Source organism: Photinus pyralis, unplaced genomic scaffold, assembly GCF_008802855.1.
Source record: "Photinus pyralis isolate 1611_PpyrPB1 unplaced genomic scaffold, Ppyr1.3 Ppyr1.4_LG10, whole genome shotgun sequence".
In the NCBI taxonomy this organism is placed as follows: Eukaryota; Metazoa; Arthropoda; class Insecta; order Coleoptera; family Lampyridae; genus Photinus; species Photinus pyralis.
The window spans coordinates 16,128,602-16,143,524 of record NW_022170250.1 but is presented as its reverse complement, the minus strand read 5'-3'; the positions used below and the strand labels follow the sequence as shown (position 1 = coordinate 16,143,524).

The following is a 14,923-nucleotide window of genomic DNA, read 5'->3' as shown; positions in this document are numbered from 1 at the left end:
ACAATAAAAAAACTAAAAGTGACAGTTTAAGAAATTTTCCAATTCTGTATATTTTTGAACGAAATTTCCCCAGGTCCTATGAAATAAATTGAAACATTTTACATAGAGCATGTCGCGACTGCTATTTCTAATGTGTAAACCGGAAATTACGTTGGCAGCACATACATTATTTTACTACAGACGGCTCGCTTTCATCTTCGGCATTATTTCAACCTAGAGACTCGAGATCCACCTGCAGTTTCCACAGCAATGTATAATTAGTATGCTCTCCAGGAAAGAATGCCGGTCACAGTCCACAGAACACCCGATGCCGGTGTACACTCGTGTGGTTTAATATTATGAAAAACATACGGCGTCAGGTGTTCTGTGACGAAGGTCCCACAAGCCAGCAGAGCCATTTTAGAAAAATGAAGGACGAAATACATCAGAATTATAGGCTAATTATAGGCCCTTTTTGGACACTTGAACAAATTTTCAGGCGGCATTCTTTAAAGAAAAAAACTATGGCTCTGCTGGCTAAAGACGAAGCTAGCTGACCACTTGTGAGATTTGCTTCGAAGGCGAAAAATTCAGATCACAATATCATAGGCTATTTATAGGCTTTTTTTAGACACTACAACAAATTTTCATGCGGCATCCTTTAAACAAAAAAAACTATCATCCAGATCAGTTTGATTTTGCCCCTCTCGGAGATGTAGTGGATAAATAAAAATTATTTATTTATTCCCTATTTATTGTCCCTCTCTTGTTCTGGGCTCTCAACGGGCTTTCGCCCAATTAATATATTTATTTAAACTCTAACTTATATTTCAAAAATCCGATACAACTGAATACCAAACGATCCTCGAGATCTTCACACATACATCATTTTTACAATACACCCTAAGGGGTTGATTCTGTCCCACCTGATCAGCATAGCTTGTAACACAAATTTTTTGAAATGGAATTAGTTTTACTTTTATTTGAGGTGCCTGAATACAACATTTCATTTAAATACCTTAACAAATAGAAGAAAACCGACTGCGCATGCGCAAAACAATTTTTTTTGATTTGGCATTAGTTTCACTTTTATTCGAGGTGCCTAGATACAGAATTTCATTTAAATATATTAACAAATAAAAAATTAGGATTGCGCAAATACAAAAGTTGTTATGCGCATGCGCAGCATTTGTTTGCATCTGCATAGTTGCCTGAAGTTTAAGGAATATTTACTAACAAACCGGACATTCATATGTTCTTTGTAACAAGAGTTAGAAACCCTTTTTGGAGGTTTGCGCAGTTTTTGGTCTGTAACTATTTGGCCCGTTGGTCTACGTAGCCGAAAAACAATTGTGAACTTTGTTATATCCTGAAGAACATGTGTATATCAATTTTTAAAGCGATCGGACATTTCTACACACTGACAGACAGACGGGCAGACAGACTCACAGACAGGCAGCAATACAAAATTATAAACGATCTCCAGGTTCGTTAATAGCATAATGAGACGAATAATTTTAATTTTGTTTTGTATTTCTTTCCAATTCAGGAATATCGTTTCAACTTTTCTTCTCCTATAATATAAGAGAAGATGCATAGACAACTAAGACACTTTTAACATTACTTTTTTTAAAACCTGAAACACAACAACTTGCTATATATTTGATTTATTAGTAAAAGAAAATTCAAATTTCAAATACCTCCTTGACATGTCTCCAAACAGATGGAACAATCCCTAACATTAAAGTTACTAGAATCTGGTAACTTCCGCAATTTTTGGGCAAAAAACATGCGTTCTCTCTCTAACACACGGGCCCAATGGATTGCGGTACTTTCTATAATAATATAATATAATATAATAATATAATGGATCTACAGTGACTGTATACCTACTGTATAGAGGCAGTTTGGTCATACTTTGGTGTTGTTTTTTTATTGGTAGGTAGGATATCCGCCATATTTTAACCAAATAAATCGGGTTGGCGGAAATTAACTTGGAATCCAAGGTGATCAAGTCACAAACAGTTGTGGCAATAATATTGTAACCATAGAAAAATGCCAAAATCTACCAATTCAATTAAACCGATCAGCTCAATGAAGAATATGAAAAAACATGGCGGATATAGAGCATATATGACCACACTGTCTTTATACAGTCACTGTTAATGGATCGATATTAATTACAAGGCAAAAATTTTGGCCATGCGCATAATGTATCGCACATCTGGTCAGCTAGCTTCTTCTTTAGCCAGCAAAATCATAGTTTTTTTGTTTAAAGGATGCCGCCTGAAAATTTGTTGTAATGTCTAAAAAAAGCCTATAAATAGCCTATAATTTTGTGATCTGAATTTTTCGCCTTCCAAGCAAATCTCACAAGTGGTCAGCTAGCTTCGTCTTTAGCCAGCAGAGCCATAGTTTTTTTCTTTAAAGGATGCCGCCTGAAAATTTGTTCAAGTGTCCAAAAAGGGCCTATAATCAGCCTATAATTCTGATGTATTTCGTCCTTCATTTTTCGAAAATGGCTCTGCTGGCTTGTGGGACCTCAATTACCGGCATTCTCTCCTGGAGAGCAAAATTAATGTCCCATTGATCATTAATTTGAAATTACTCATAGTTCAATAACAAAATTTCCACCCAGGTATCTCTCAAAGCGCTGCAGTTGTTTGGTCGTGTTGACAAATGGTATGTTTGATTTTCCCTTATTCGTGCTTGGTTGGCGTGCTTTTCATTAATATTAGCTTACTCCTCTCACAGCAGCGCGTTGCGGTTTGAATTCCCTATAATGACTGACTATTAATTAAAGGTGCCTTCTTTAATTTAACCCATTTGTATACTAGTAATGCATCACCGAATCCACATCGCATACAAACCTTAATTGATACAACCCCCTAAGAGGATTCTTGTGTGTTTGAGAAAAAATATGGAGACTGATCATTAGTCATTCAGTTTACATCCGGTTTTCTGTAACAGAATATACTTTTGGTGAGGATATAATAATAAATAGTGAATTTCACAGTTCTGTATTATAATGGTGCAACAATGAATTACAGTGGTCACTTCCAGTAGAGGAGCAATAATTATAACGGAAACGCAATTGTGTTGGAAAACCGACGTGCCTATAGCTGATGTTTTCAACTAGAATGTTGCAGGCAGTAAATACCGCATTAATTTAATTTAATTTAATTTAATTCACAGCACCTGTATTCAAAATAAGTATTTTCAAATCGAAATAAGCATTTTTGATCGCTAATATGATGAGGGGGGGGGTGTCATAAAGTCGTGAGTTACAACATGGTTGTCTAAGGTTGGAGAAAAATTTCTGTTTGCACCACAATCGCTGCTAGCTAGTTTTTGTGCTCTAATTAAAAGCCTGCTATTCTGCTAAATGAACTCAAAAGTGGTCTTCAAATTTGTAGCTGTTCAATGACCTGACTTTGAGTGGGAGAATCTTTTTGTTTTTTGAAAAACAATTCGTGAAGGGGTAGGGAATTTTTTGTTCTCGAAGAAGATTCGACCACTCGTAATGGTTTAGGGTTTTTTATTGCTACGAATTACAAACAATAAATTTACATTACCTCTAGTTAGTCCGTATTATTGGAAAACGTCGTAGATATCCTTAGATTCTTGGGCGATAAATACATTACCCTAGGGCAAAGTCAGCGTTCTTTGTAATTGCAGCTCCTTTATGAGACATGGGCAAACTTCAGAGTTAAAAATGCAAAAAATGCAACTCATCAAAATTAAATAGGCCCCCTTTCATTGAAGTAACGAACACAACATTTGCCAGATCAAACATCTATGTTTCGTATCTGCGATGTCTATACGAGTTTTATTTATACTTACTGTTATCTTTATGCTTAAATTACGCGCTTTACGTCGGGGTAAAACACACTTCAAGTTTCGTTTATTATATCGTTGTTATGGTAACCATGTTTTTTTTCATGGGAACTCGGTATACATAGATCATTTTAAATACGAAATAGACGCACTCCGAAATATTTAGCACCTTCATAAATGCAATTTGCAAATACCAGTCTTTTTCCGTGTCCCCCTCAAAAAGACATCTGTCTATCGCCGCGATTAAGCGATTGCTTCCTCGAATTTTACATCTAGTCGATCGCTTATAATTTACTTTGTAAACTAATTCGTCTTTTGCAGGCATTAAAATCGCGTGGACTATCTTTACGATTTCACCAACGGCGCTATCCGTCTTTTTCTTTTTGTTTCGCTATTTATATAAAGGCGAAAACGGAACCAACGACATTTCTGTGACCATCGTCACCTTTTAGCCAATAGTAGACTAGCATCTTTTGTTTACACTGTATTTTTGTGTCGACCAAGACGGAACCACTGAAGCAGGAGAGGTCACTGCTACCTTGGTTACAATCCTTGCGTTCTGGACGCACATGTTTATCGCTGATATCATATACCTACTTTTATAGATGTAAATTAATTGCGTAAAGTATGTAAAGTGGACGTTCTCGAAATGCCACACTATTATGTATGCTAGGTGTCACTCACTCACGTAGGGTGGAGTGAAAAAATGAGTTTTTTATGATTACATTCTAATAGCGGCAGAAACTTGCGTACTTGTATGCTTTGTAATTAAAAAAAAAGAAATTGTATTTTCGACAATGTCAAGAGGGTCCCCGGTGCCCATAAATGTTTCGTAATATTGAGTCGAGGGATAATGACTAATGAGTGCTTCTATTTTAACGTTTTCCATCCTAATCTTCATTTTCTTATTGTATGTGGTTATAAATAGTCTACAATAGTTCTCTTTCAGGCAGCAATCACGTGACAACCATGTGACAATCACGGAACTGCCCACAAATCCGATGTATTAGTGTAGTTCAATACAAGACGTCGTGTAATGTTGTTGCATTTTGAATAATTTCGTGAAACGTGCTTGTTGCTTGTGACTGTTTTTTTTGTGTAGAGATATTAAAAATGTTGCCAAATAATCCACCTAAAACGAGACAACAGGTGAAGTGTCCTATATTCGGAGCACCACAAACTTTAAACGAACTTGTTTTACCGACTTACGAAGATGTAGCAAAATTTTATTTGTTTACAAGATCAGTTTTAAAGCCTTCTAAAGGATCTAAAGATCCGACTGTATCTGAGATAAGTGAATCAGTTGCAGCAAAGCTGGAAGAAATATGGAAAAAGGCATCAATTCCAACAGTGTCTCATACGCGAGTTTTACAGCTGATACGAGCACACAATGACAAATATCTTAAACTTTTGAAACCATTTAAGGGACGTCAAAACGAGAAAAATTATCAGGAGAAATTATCGAATTTTCTGATAGAATGTAGAAAAAAACTGTTTGATATAGCATCCTGCAAGTGCGCTAGTGACAACTGTATGTGTGTGAAATCTAAAAAAATTCCTGCTAAAGAACGCGAGTTCCTCGACGATCAACGTTGCCACCGGAAAATGTGCATAGGAAACGTGGATCAACGAGAAACTGCAAAACTACAGAAACGATGCGAAAGAAACGTACTGGAAGAGAATAGGATAGTTCGCGCTGGTTCCTCCTCATCCGCCATTGCTAGCACATCAAAGTTACTAGAAGATCCTGTAGGATCCATTACAGTGGAAAATACATCCAGTGAAGATGAATACTGTGGGACTCCCGATAAAGTTTCAGCTTCAACTTCTAAAGCTAAACTGTCTCAAGATCGTGTCGCTCCAAAACAAATGCGTCTTCGCCTTCCGAACTTGGCAAAAGTTTCTGATCGGTATGGTTTATCTGACAGAGCAGCTGCCGCTGTAGCAACGGCTGTGCTTCATGATGCTGGCCTCATATCAAAAAGAGATTCACATAGTGTTATCGATAGGAGCAAACTTCGAAGGGAAAGAGTACAACAAAGGCAGTTTGCTTTACGAGACCGTGAGAAGGGACTAATTGGGTTATTTTTTGACGGACGAAAAGATAGGACCATTGTCAATGAAAAGAAAGGGAACAAGTACTATAAAAGAACTATCGTGGAAGAACATATATCTCTAGTAAGTGAGCCTGATTCTACTTTTATTGGACACTGTACTCCTACAAGCGGTTCATCTCAAAGTATCCACAGAAGTATCGTAGATTTCCTTAGAAATAAAAACATTTCCACAGAGCATCTTTCTGTAATAGGATGCGATGGAACTGTTGTAAATACAGGAAGAAAGGGAGGAATTATGCATTTGTTAGAAATGCACTGTGGTAGATCACTTCAGTGGCTTGTGTGCCTTTTGCATATTAATGAATTACCATTACGACATTTACTGCAGCGTTTAGATGGCGTTACAAGTGGACCTAGTGCATTTTCTGGGCCAATTGGGAAGGCTCTCAGTAATTGTGAACAAAAAGGTGTCGTTCGGTTTGAAGCAATCTCAGTTGATATACCATCTGATATTCCATCTGATCTTAGTGCAGACCAAAGGTACTTACTGGAAATATGGAAAGCGGTATCGACGGGCATATGCCCATCGGATTCAATAAATAGGCAACTGTTCTTAATTATACTTGCAGTATGAAAGTTTTACTGAAAGTGGAACATTTTGGTGTTTCTCATTCAATGAGAAGGTAAGTTCAAGTACAACGCAATTAAACCTCTTGAATGGGTTACACAAAGGCATGGATCCAGTGTTAAGCTTTTGTCTTTGGTTTTTTGTTACAAAATGAGTACCAGGTTGACGATTTCCAAGCATATTTCAATTAAAGTGCATGGGTGCAATAAATAATGGTCCAAAATAACATCGGAAGTTCCAGCCGGTCGGCGTACTCGAGTGATAACATTCAAAAATTAAAATTTCTTTAATTAATTTATCGACTTCCGGTCATAATAAAAATCTGGGACTAGTCTTAAAATTGATGCTAATTAAGCGTGTTTCACTTGACACCAAACACAACCTAATCAGATGAGGTTTGCTGCAATACATCTAATTATGCTTACTTGCATTGCCGGGTTAAGATTATAAAATTCATACCCCTTGTTACCTGGAATATCGGGCCAACCGCAGAAGGTCTGTGATAACTAACAAAACTGCTCTGCCTTGTAGTTTTAATGCTTGTTCGCGCTTAACATTGGGAAATCCGTTAATAACTAATGAAGGGAACAGAAATCATATCATGGGGGCTGCAAGAATAATTAAAATTACTGGACGCTAACAATTAGAAAACCGAATAGCTAGACACGGCATCTCGGTTTCCTTATCGGTGGCTAAAACGATGCTACAAATCAATGCAATTTCTTTTATCTCCTATTTCCAACTCCTAGAAAGGAAATAAATACATCCGGAAGTTACAATTTCTCGGAAAGCAGCGCTCGTTTGAGTTCCTCCATGTACCGAGTGTTCACTAAAGCTGGTAGAAGAACTCAACGAAACACAACAAAAGAACCATATACATAGAACAACCTGAAGTGATTTATGTTTCTCAAGACTTTGAGGAATGTAAAGGCAGAAAGAAGATACGTTTCGATCGTGTAAGGACCTGAAGGTTCTCATGGAAGTAAACACTACGAGGAAATGACACATTTTAAAGAGTCCGATAAACGGAAGGAATCTAGAAAATGATTCATATTTATATTTCCCGCCTTATGTACGTTCTGAGGACATCTTAATTTTTAAAAATTCGCAATTTTTGCAGAACTGGTAACAGACTTGTGAGCTTATTTTAATTAATAATAAATTTCAGAAATGGAACTCAAAACTTGAGAATTAACCGCCCTGTGTTTTTATTTTTACTCAAATGAAAATTTACATTTTGTAAATTTGGATCATACGAGAACTTCAAACTCAAAAGTGAGGTTTTCCATATATAAGAGAGTGCTAGAGGAAGAGCGGAGAAGCAAGAATGAGGAAGAGGGGCGGCAGAGAACAGAGGATAGGTGGAGGGAGAAGAAAGGTAAAGGAGAATAGAAGAAAAATGTGAACGAGATGACGTTGAAAGCACGACAAGAAGGCAGCGTGATAGCTGTAGGACGACGGCCGAAAAGGAGGGGAAAATCGAATAGAAAGGAAAGGAAAATGATGCGGCAGGGAAGAAGGAAAAAGGATAAGGGAAAGGTCTGTCCCATAGCTTTGGATTTAGTATTTGGTTAACCCAGAAATTCAAATTGTTAAAATTTGAGGTCAGTCGTATATTCCTGCAAAAATTGTCTACAGCCGGTGGCCGAGGAGTGTTACTATCTGGTATGAAGATTGTTTAAAGAACCTCTCTTGGATTTTCAGAAACACAGATGCAAACATTTTGTCTATTATTAATTATAACGGGCTTACATTTGGCAGAATGGGAGGCCCCACTTACATATAAAATAAAATTAAATCTCTACGGCACTGGCAGAAATCCCAATATGACAATAAATTTTGAATTTACCCACGGATAGCTCAGTAATAAAGATGCTTTTTATTCTGTTAACTTGCGGACGTTGACCTCTTATTTCCCTCTAAAAACTGAAATCTAATGTTCTCATTCTATGGAACTTTAGTAAATACGCATATGAATTTAGTTGTTTGAATATACTAATAAAGACAAAAGCAATGGTTCCATTTTTTTACACGTTTCTTTATACAAAATATTGGTTTGATTCATAAAAAAAAATGTAATTCAAATTTCATGATTACTTGTCCCTGCTAAATTTTAAATATTTATAGATTTTACCACATGATGAATTACTGGTATATTCTTCTGTGGAAATATGCAACTCCTTAGTGCTAAACAAAATCTCAATCCAGCCAAAAGAACGATAATACCGAAATTAAATACAATTCCTAAACAAAATAACCAAAAATCCCTTGCTTGGATCGGATTCTTACTAAATGAATGAAATACAATATAGCATCGTTTTATACAAATGGCCCTCATAGGTCGACTGCATCAGGAATAGCAAAGTCGTTCAACAAAATCAATATAAAAATTTCTAACAAAAACCGACAACACTAATTTATACGACGAATACAACTTTCAGTAACATGAGATTCCTTTCTCTCTCATAATTTCGTGGTGAATGCCAAGCAGAAATGTCCGTATGTCTTGTAAACTCCAACAAACCAGCTCCAAATTCGCAAAATGAGTACTGGATATTGTTATTATGCACTGGAACAAAACGCCAATGTCTGCTGTGTTGATATTAAAATTTTGCCCAGTTAATTAAGCTTTATGCCAATTTATGCCAATTAATAATAATAGCCCCACGTTAGAACATCTGACGACGTTCTACGGGATAAATGGATAAGGATCACTTAATTTAGCCCTGCCCTAACCAGAACGAATTCCAGGGAAGTAGTATGGCAAGCACTATGCTCCAAATCGGCCTATGGTTACCCCGGGTACTTATTTTTAACGAGGTTGAGTCGACCACGAGGATGAAAAACACCAAGCTGTTACCCGGGAATTGAATCCGACCTTGAAAAGCAGTTTTTAACTGGCCGCGGCCATTAGCGATGTGAACGAAGAGAAAATCTCTATTTTGCACCACGATTTTTTTATTCAGTACATTTAATTCAGCCTCTACTGAACATCACGTGTCACCAATTCGAAAATGTCACTCGCAAACCAATGGCTTTGATACAAATTAAAGCTAGCTTCCAAATTTTAATGGAAAATTGAACCTGTAGGTAACTATCACATTGTCACCAATTTATCCACAAAGAGTTTCTTAGCGGCCCGTTCATAAATACGCAATGGATAAAAATAAATAGCAGCGACGTCCGCTTATCTCGAAAGATAAAACCCAGACGCCATTTATTGAAAATACACGCATTATTATCGCTTTTAATTTCAGAGATATTTTTGTTTCTGCCCGCTATAAAGCGGTATATGTACTGTGCTTACCAGAATATAAGTTCCAAAAAATTACTTTTTGCACTGAACTAGTGGGCTTAAATTCTTCTTCATAAGTTGTAATTTTAAACTCTGATGGATAGTTAACGACCTATAATATCCACAGGTTAACCAAACGTGGTTTTACCAGAGAGCCGACGATCGTAGCGCCATCAGGTTCAGCTGACAGCTCCCGAAATTTTTAAATAGTGTTAGTGTTGTGGTAAATTGGGGTGATCCCATTTTCAGTTGTTCTTGAATTGAAACGCTTGAGCCAATATTTGACTCTCATCCCCCCCGGTTTTTTAAAGGTACAAATTAAGCTACTACTTTAAGGAGTTGTGCTCGATTCATATTGGATTATGATGTTCAAATTTTAGAAAACGCCTTTACGGTACTCAGTAGCTCCTGCACTAAAAATCACCCCCAACATTTTTTTGTAAATATGAAATTTGTTTATTTATTTAAATAAGTAATAATGGCATCGAATTGTGTGTAATGCGTTTCTTTACAGATATAAGAGCAGCAACGTTTGTCCGATGTTTATTGTATTTTTAAGTACAAATTTTGAAAATTGTCTTACGGTACCCCATATCTCCGGCACTCAAATGTGTAAAACAGTAAAAAGTAAAAAATAAAATTTTGTTGAAAAAGGGTTAAGATCATTAATCTTTAATATTTATAATAATTTCTCATTATATTTCTACTTTTCCAACTGAAATTATATTTTTGACTTTTTAGTTCAGATTTTGTGTTCTGTTGATTTTTAGGGATATAGACTAGAGTCGGGAATAATACTAATACATTGATCTGATGTTTATTATTGATTGTTGATTGTTAATTGCTGATTGTTTCGATCACAATTCGGCTCGTTTGGCATTGGTTTACGCGCGCACAGTAAGAAAGTAACCATAGAAAAGTGTTAAAAAAAACATGGAGGCTGAGAGTTAAAATGCAGGCCACCGACATTGGAGTGCAGGAGGGGTAGGTATTCGTAAATAGCTGACGCGTTATCCTTTCGGCAAACTCCATAGTATTTTTGTTTAACTTTGCATTTAAAAAAAAATTGAGATGAGATGACAGTCTTAAATCCACAAATAACCTGTAAAAAAAACCTTTCATGCAAAGAATCGAACCCGAGCTACCCGATTGCAAACCGAGTATCCTTGCCACTAGATCATTATGGCACACATTCAATCATCATTAAACTATTTTGCACAATCCAATAAGGATCGAGCACAATATTGATTGTCATTATTGCTTATCCCATATATTTAAAATAATTTTAACACGATTTTCGATTGAAGTTGCGTTCGTTATCGTAAATTTGGAAGTTCTACTGGAGAAATTTTAAAAACACATGTGTTTTTACCAAATTCGACCCTACCAAAAAGCAAAGTCCCTGTTGAAAAACTCTTTACCACCAGTGTAAATCTATGAGGGTTGAAAATGTACCGTTTAGTATTACTGAAATTAAGTAGGCGACATTAAAATGAAACAGAAAAAATGCACTACCATCAGTTGAAACAACAGAGTTTTGTGCTATTGTATACGTTACAACTATCACCCCCATTGGCTTCCTTTATAAAGCAAGTTGCTTCCTTAATATACGCAAGAAGTTTTAATTCTTTTAAAACGAAGTTAACTTCATAATACAATTCATATATAAAAGAAAGTTTGTAATTTTCGCCCAAAAGGTAATAATCTCTTCAATTAAAATGACATAATGCCACTAGGTAGCAGGATATACGTATTCGATTGGGAAAGACCTGGCTTATACAGTTATATAAAAGCTTAGAATTATTGCCGTTCCTAACAAAAATATCTTTCCGTCGTAAAATATTCTTTTGTAGAGAAGTCATAAAAATTTTCACTACACCTTTTTTTTCATTCTGTATAGAAACGCATGAAAGAGTAACTGTGCTATTGATCGCCGACTTTTCTGTAAATGGGTTGCATGTCTTCGGCCTCTGCTTTTCATAAATAGGAAATATTTAATAAAATCCACTGGTAATCATTTCAACGAATTTAATAGTTCAGTGAACTCTTTCTTTATATCTGGAATACTGAAAAGTTACATGCACCCGAATGTTCTAGTTAAACTTTAAAGATACAAACTTTGCTTTAAGTTTAGAACATTTTATTGCTTGGAATAATTTAATAACAACTTGAAATTTTTTGTTATAGTTCGTTTATAATCTATTTACATAAAAAATCAATTTTAGAGCCGTTTCGACGAGAATGGTTGCGGGAATGTGGTGGTTTTTCACGCTTATAATGATATCGTCGTACACGGCAAATTTGGCAGCCTTTCTTACTGTTGAACGTATGGATTCTCCAATCGAGAGTGCAGAAGACTTAGCGAAACAAACTAAAATTAAATATGGCGCTTTAAAGGGCGGTTCAACGGCCTCATTTTTTAGAGTAAGTTGTACAGTACAGCGGCGGATTAATTAAAACGTTTTCAATTTGTCGAGCTTTCTAAAAAGTTTTCTCTTGTTTCCCAAAGGAATCCAATTTTACTACGTACGAACGAATGTGGTCTTTTATGGAGACTACGAGACCCTCTGTGTTTACATCTACGAATAACGAAGGTGTCGAACGTGTCCTTAAAGGAAAAGGCAATTACGCATACCTCATGGAGTCGACTACAATAGAATACGTAATAGAAAGAAAGTGTGAACTAACACGTATCGGCGGCCTTCTCGACTCGAAAGGTTACGGAATTGCTATGCCACCTAGTAAGTAACAAGTTTCCATTCAAAGTTAAGAAAGAAAATAAAAACTTTAATTTTCAGATTCGCCTTTTCGAACAGCCATAAGTGGGGCAATTTTAAAATTGCAAGAGGAAGGCACACTACTTATGCTTAAAACCAGATGGTGGAAGGAGAAAAGAGGCGGGGGTGCTTGCAATGTGAGTATCTGCACTTCAATGTCTTTATATAATACGGGATTAATTTCACTTCTCTCTCCTAAAAGTTGAGTTAATGCAAAGATAATCGTGCTTTATAAAAAATCAATACACTTTCTGTTTTAACGTGTTATAACGGGGAGAGCCATAGTGTCAAAATTTTTAGTGGAGTATACTTTTGAAGCGGAATTCACAATTACAATCGAGCTCCACAAGTAAGTACATTCATTCTAGTAACTATGTTTCACTTCCGGTTCTAAGATATAATTAACTATATACCTAGGTCTATAAATCTTGAAATGGATTAATTTATAACCGTAATTACAATTTATCACTCACAATTGATGACATGACAAAAACGCATCTATGTAGGAACTGCACTCACACGCGCTTCAATTTTCTTATATATTCAACTGGACGCTTCTAGAAAAATAGAGAAAGTTTTCGAAATCGCTCTGGAAAGACCTAGATCGTTCCAAGGAAGGAATTCGCCGCCTCGTCATTTTTGATAGTCGCGCCGATGACTAACCTTCGATAGCGTCCCACTGTCTGGGATACTCGTTACCTTGTCCCCCTCTTAAAACTGTTGCGTCTCGTAGCTGTGATTCAGTTCACTGCTCTCTCTATGGCGCGAACTACATACAATCTTTGGAACTGCCAACTGGGTAACGCCATGAGTGGTCATCAAAATGTGCTGCAGCGCATTCTAAAAATCTTCCCAAACAGGTTTGTCACAAGACCGGCGTTTTGTTACCAGATAGCAAAGAAATCGCCCCTGCTCCTGTAGGGAACACACTTTACCCACCTGGGAACGTTGCAGGTTGTTTGCTATTAACCGCCCAAACCGGCACTTGAATTCTATGGAAATACCCGTGGAAATCTTGACGTCCTTGACTACGCAGTGAGCCAAAGCGTGCCCTTTGCTTTCTCGCAACACTAATGAGTGACATCATCCACAAGCGTAACACGTAGAAGCCTTCTCTGTGAATAGGAGTTTCTTCATGGTCTACTCTCACAACTCTATTCTTTAGGTCTGTCCTAAACTCAACTTTTCTCATAAAGTCTATTCCCTAAATCACCTCATCGACTTTCTCTGCTACCAACACTTGATGCGTCTTGAATCCAATACCAATATCGACCGTCAGCTCTACCAGCACATGCGCTTGATCACCAGTTGCCGTCTTCAACCTCACTTTTGATGATTGCAGTTTTTTCTCCGGAACTAGGACAGGTCTTACGATGGCGTTCGTTGCACCGGTATCCAACAGCATTGTACACTTATCCCAAATCCAATATTTTCACATAGTTCGGGGGCTTTTTGCGGGACCATTGTAGAACAGCAAGTGGATCTGGAGGAAACCAAGGTTTGGTGACTTCAAGAAAACTGTGAAGTGTTATAGCTGTCACGAATTCGGACATCTCAAGTCAAATTGTCTTAAGAAGATGCTCCACAAGACAAATTGACGGCAAGCACATGTTAGAATTTCCTATTTTGAAATTATGACAGTAAATAACTCTGCAATGAAAGGATAATTTATTGGAAATGTCAATTTGGCTGTGAATACTTGAGCAAAGGAGAAATTACATTTCATTTTTGGTCACTATTTCCCATACAGCACACGTATATCCATAAGATATCCATTGCACTTCCCACTATGGATATACGAAAATCCATAGGACATCCATTTTAAGTCCGGCGGATATTCATAAGATCTTCTGTGGATGTCCATTTGGCACAACTTTGGACTTCCAAAGTATGTCCAAAAGCGAATATCTTATGAATATCCGTATATAATACTTTTGAACGTTAAGGCCCGGTTGTACAATGTCAGGTTATACTTCAGTTTGGTTTATCCGACAGATTTAAGAAATATGATTGACCAACTTGTGAAATATTAGCCAATCAAATCCTTTAACCCACAACTCAACTGTAAACTGAAGTTTAAACTGACATTATACAACCGGGCCTTAATGAAGAATAATTCAAGGCTGTTATGCAATTCAAATAAAAAAAATAAGCTAGCTTCATGACAAAAGAATATAATGTATGAACACTTCTCTAAATTACAATAACAAAACATTTAAAACATACTACAAACTATTGTAGACTTTTTATTTTTCACTTTACTTTCTGCTCTCACTTCGCCCTTCTCAGCCAATTTTTAATTGCTTCTTCCACCTCCTTTTTGTATTTGCGATTTTATTTTGTAAGGCAG

General features: G+C 36.6%; 1 protein-coding gene across 1 annotated transcript in view; it reads left to right on the top strand.

The window, feature by feature from the left end:
• Positions 1–14,923, top strand: part of LOC116162394 (glutamate receptor ionotropic, kainate 2-like) — a 165,353-nt gene that overhangs the window by 137,690 nt on the left and 12,740 nt on the right. Inside the window, exons 10-13 of the mRNA XM_031476010.1 lie at positions 6,477–6,556; positions 12,022–12,220; positions 12,306–12,537; positions 12,595–12,710. Of these exons, the coding sequence (XP_031331870.1) occupies positions 6,477–6,556; positions 12,022–12,220; positions 12,306–12,537; positions 12,595–12,710 (627 nt within the window). The remainder of the gene's footprint in view (positions 1–6,476; positions 6,557–12,021; positions 12,221–12,305; positions 12,538–12,594; positions 12,711–14,923) is intronic.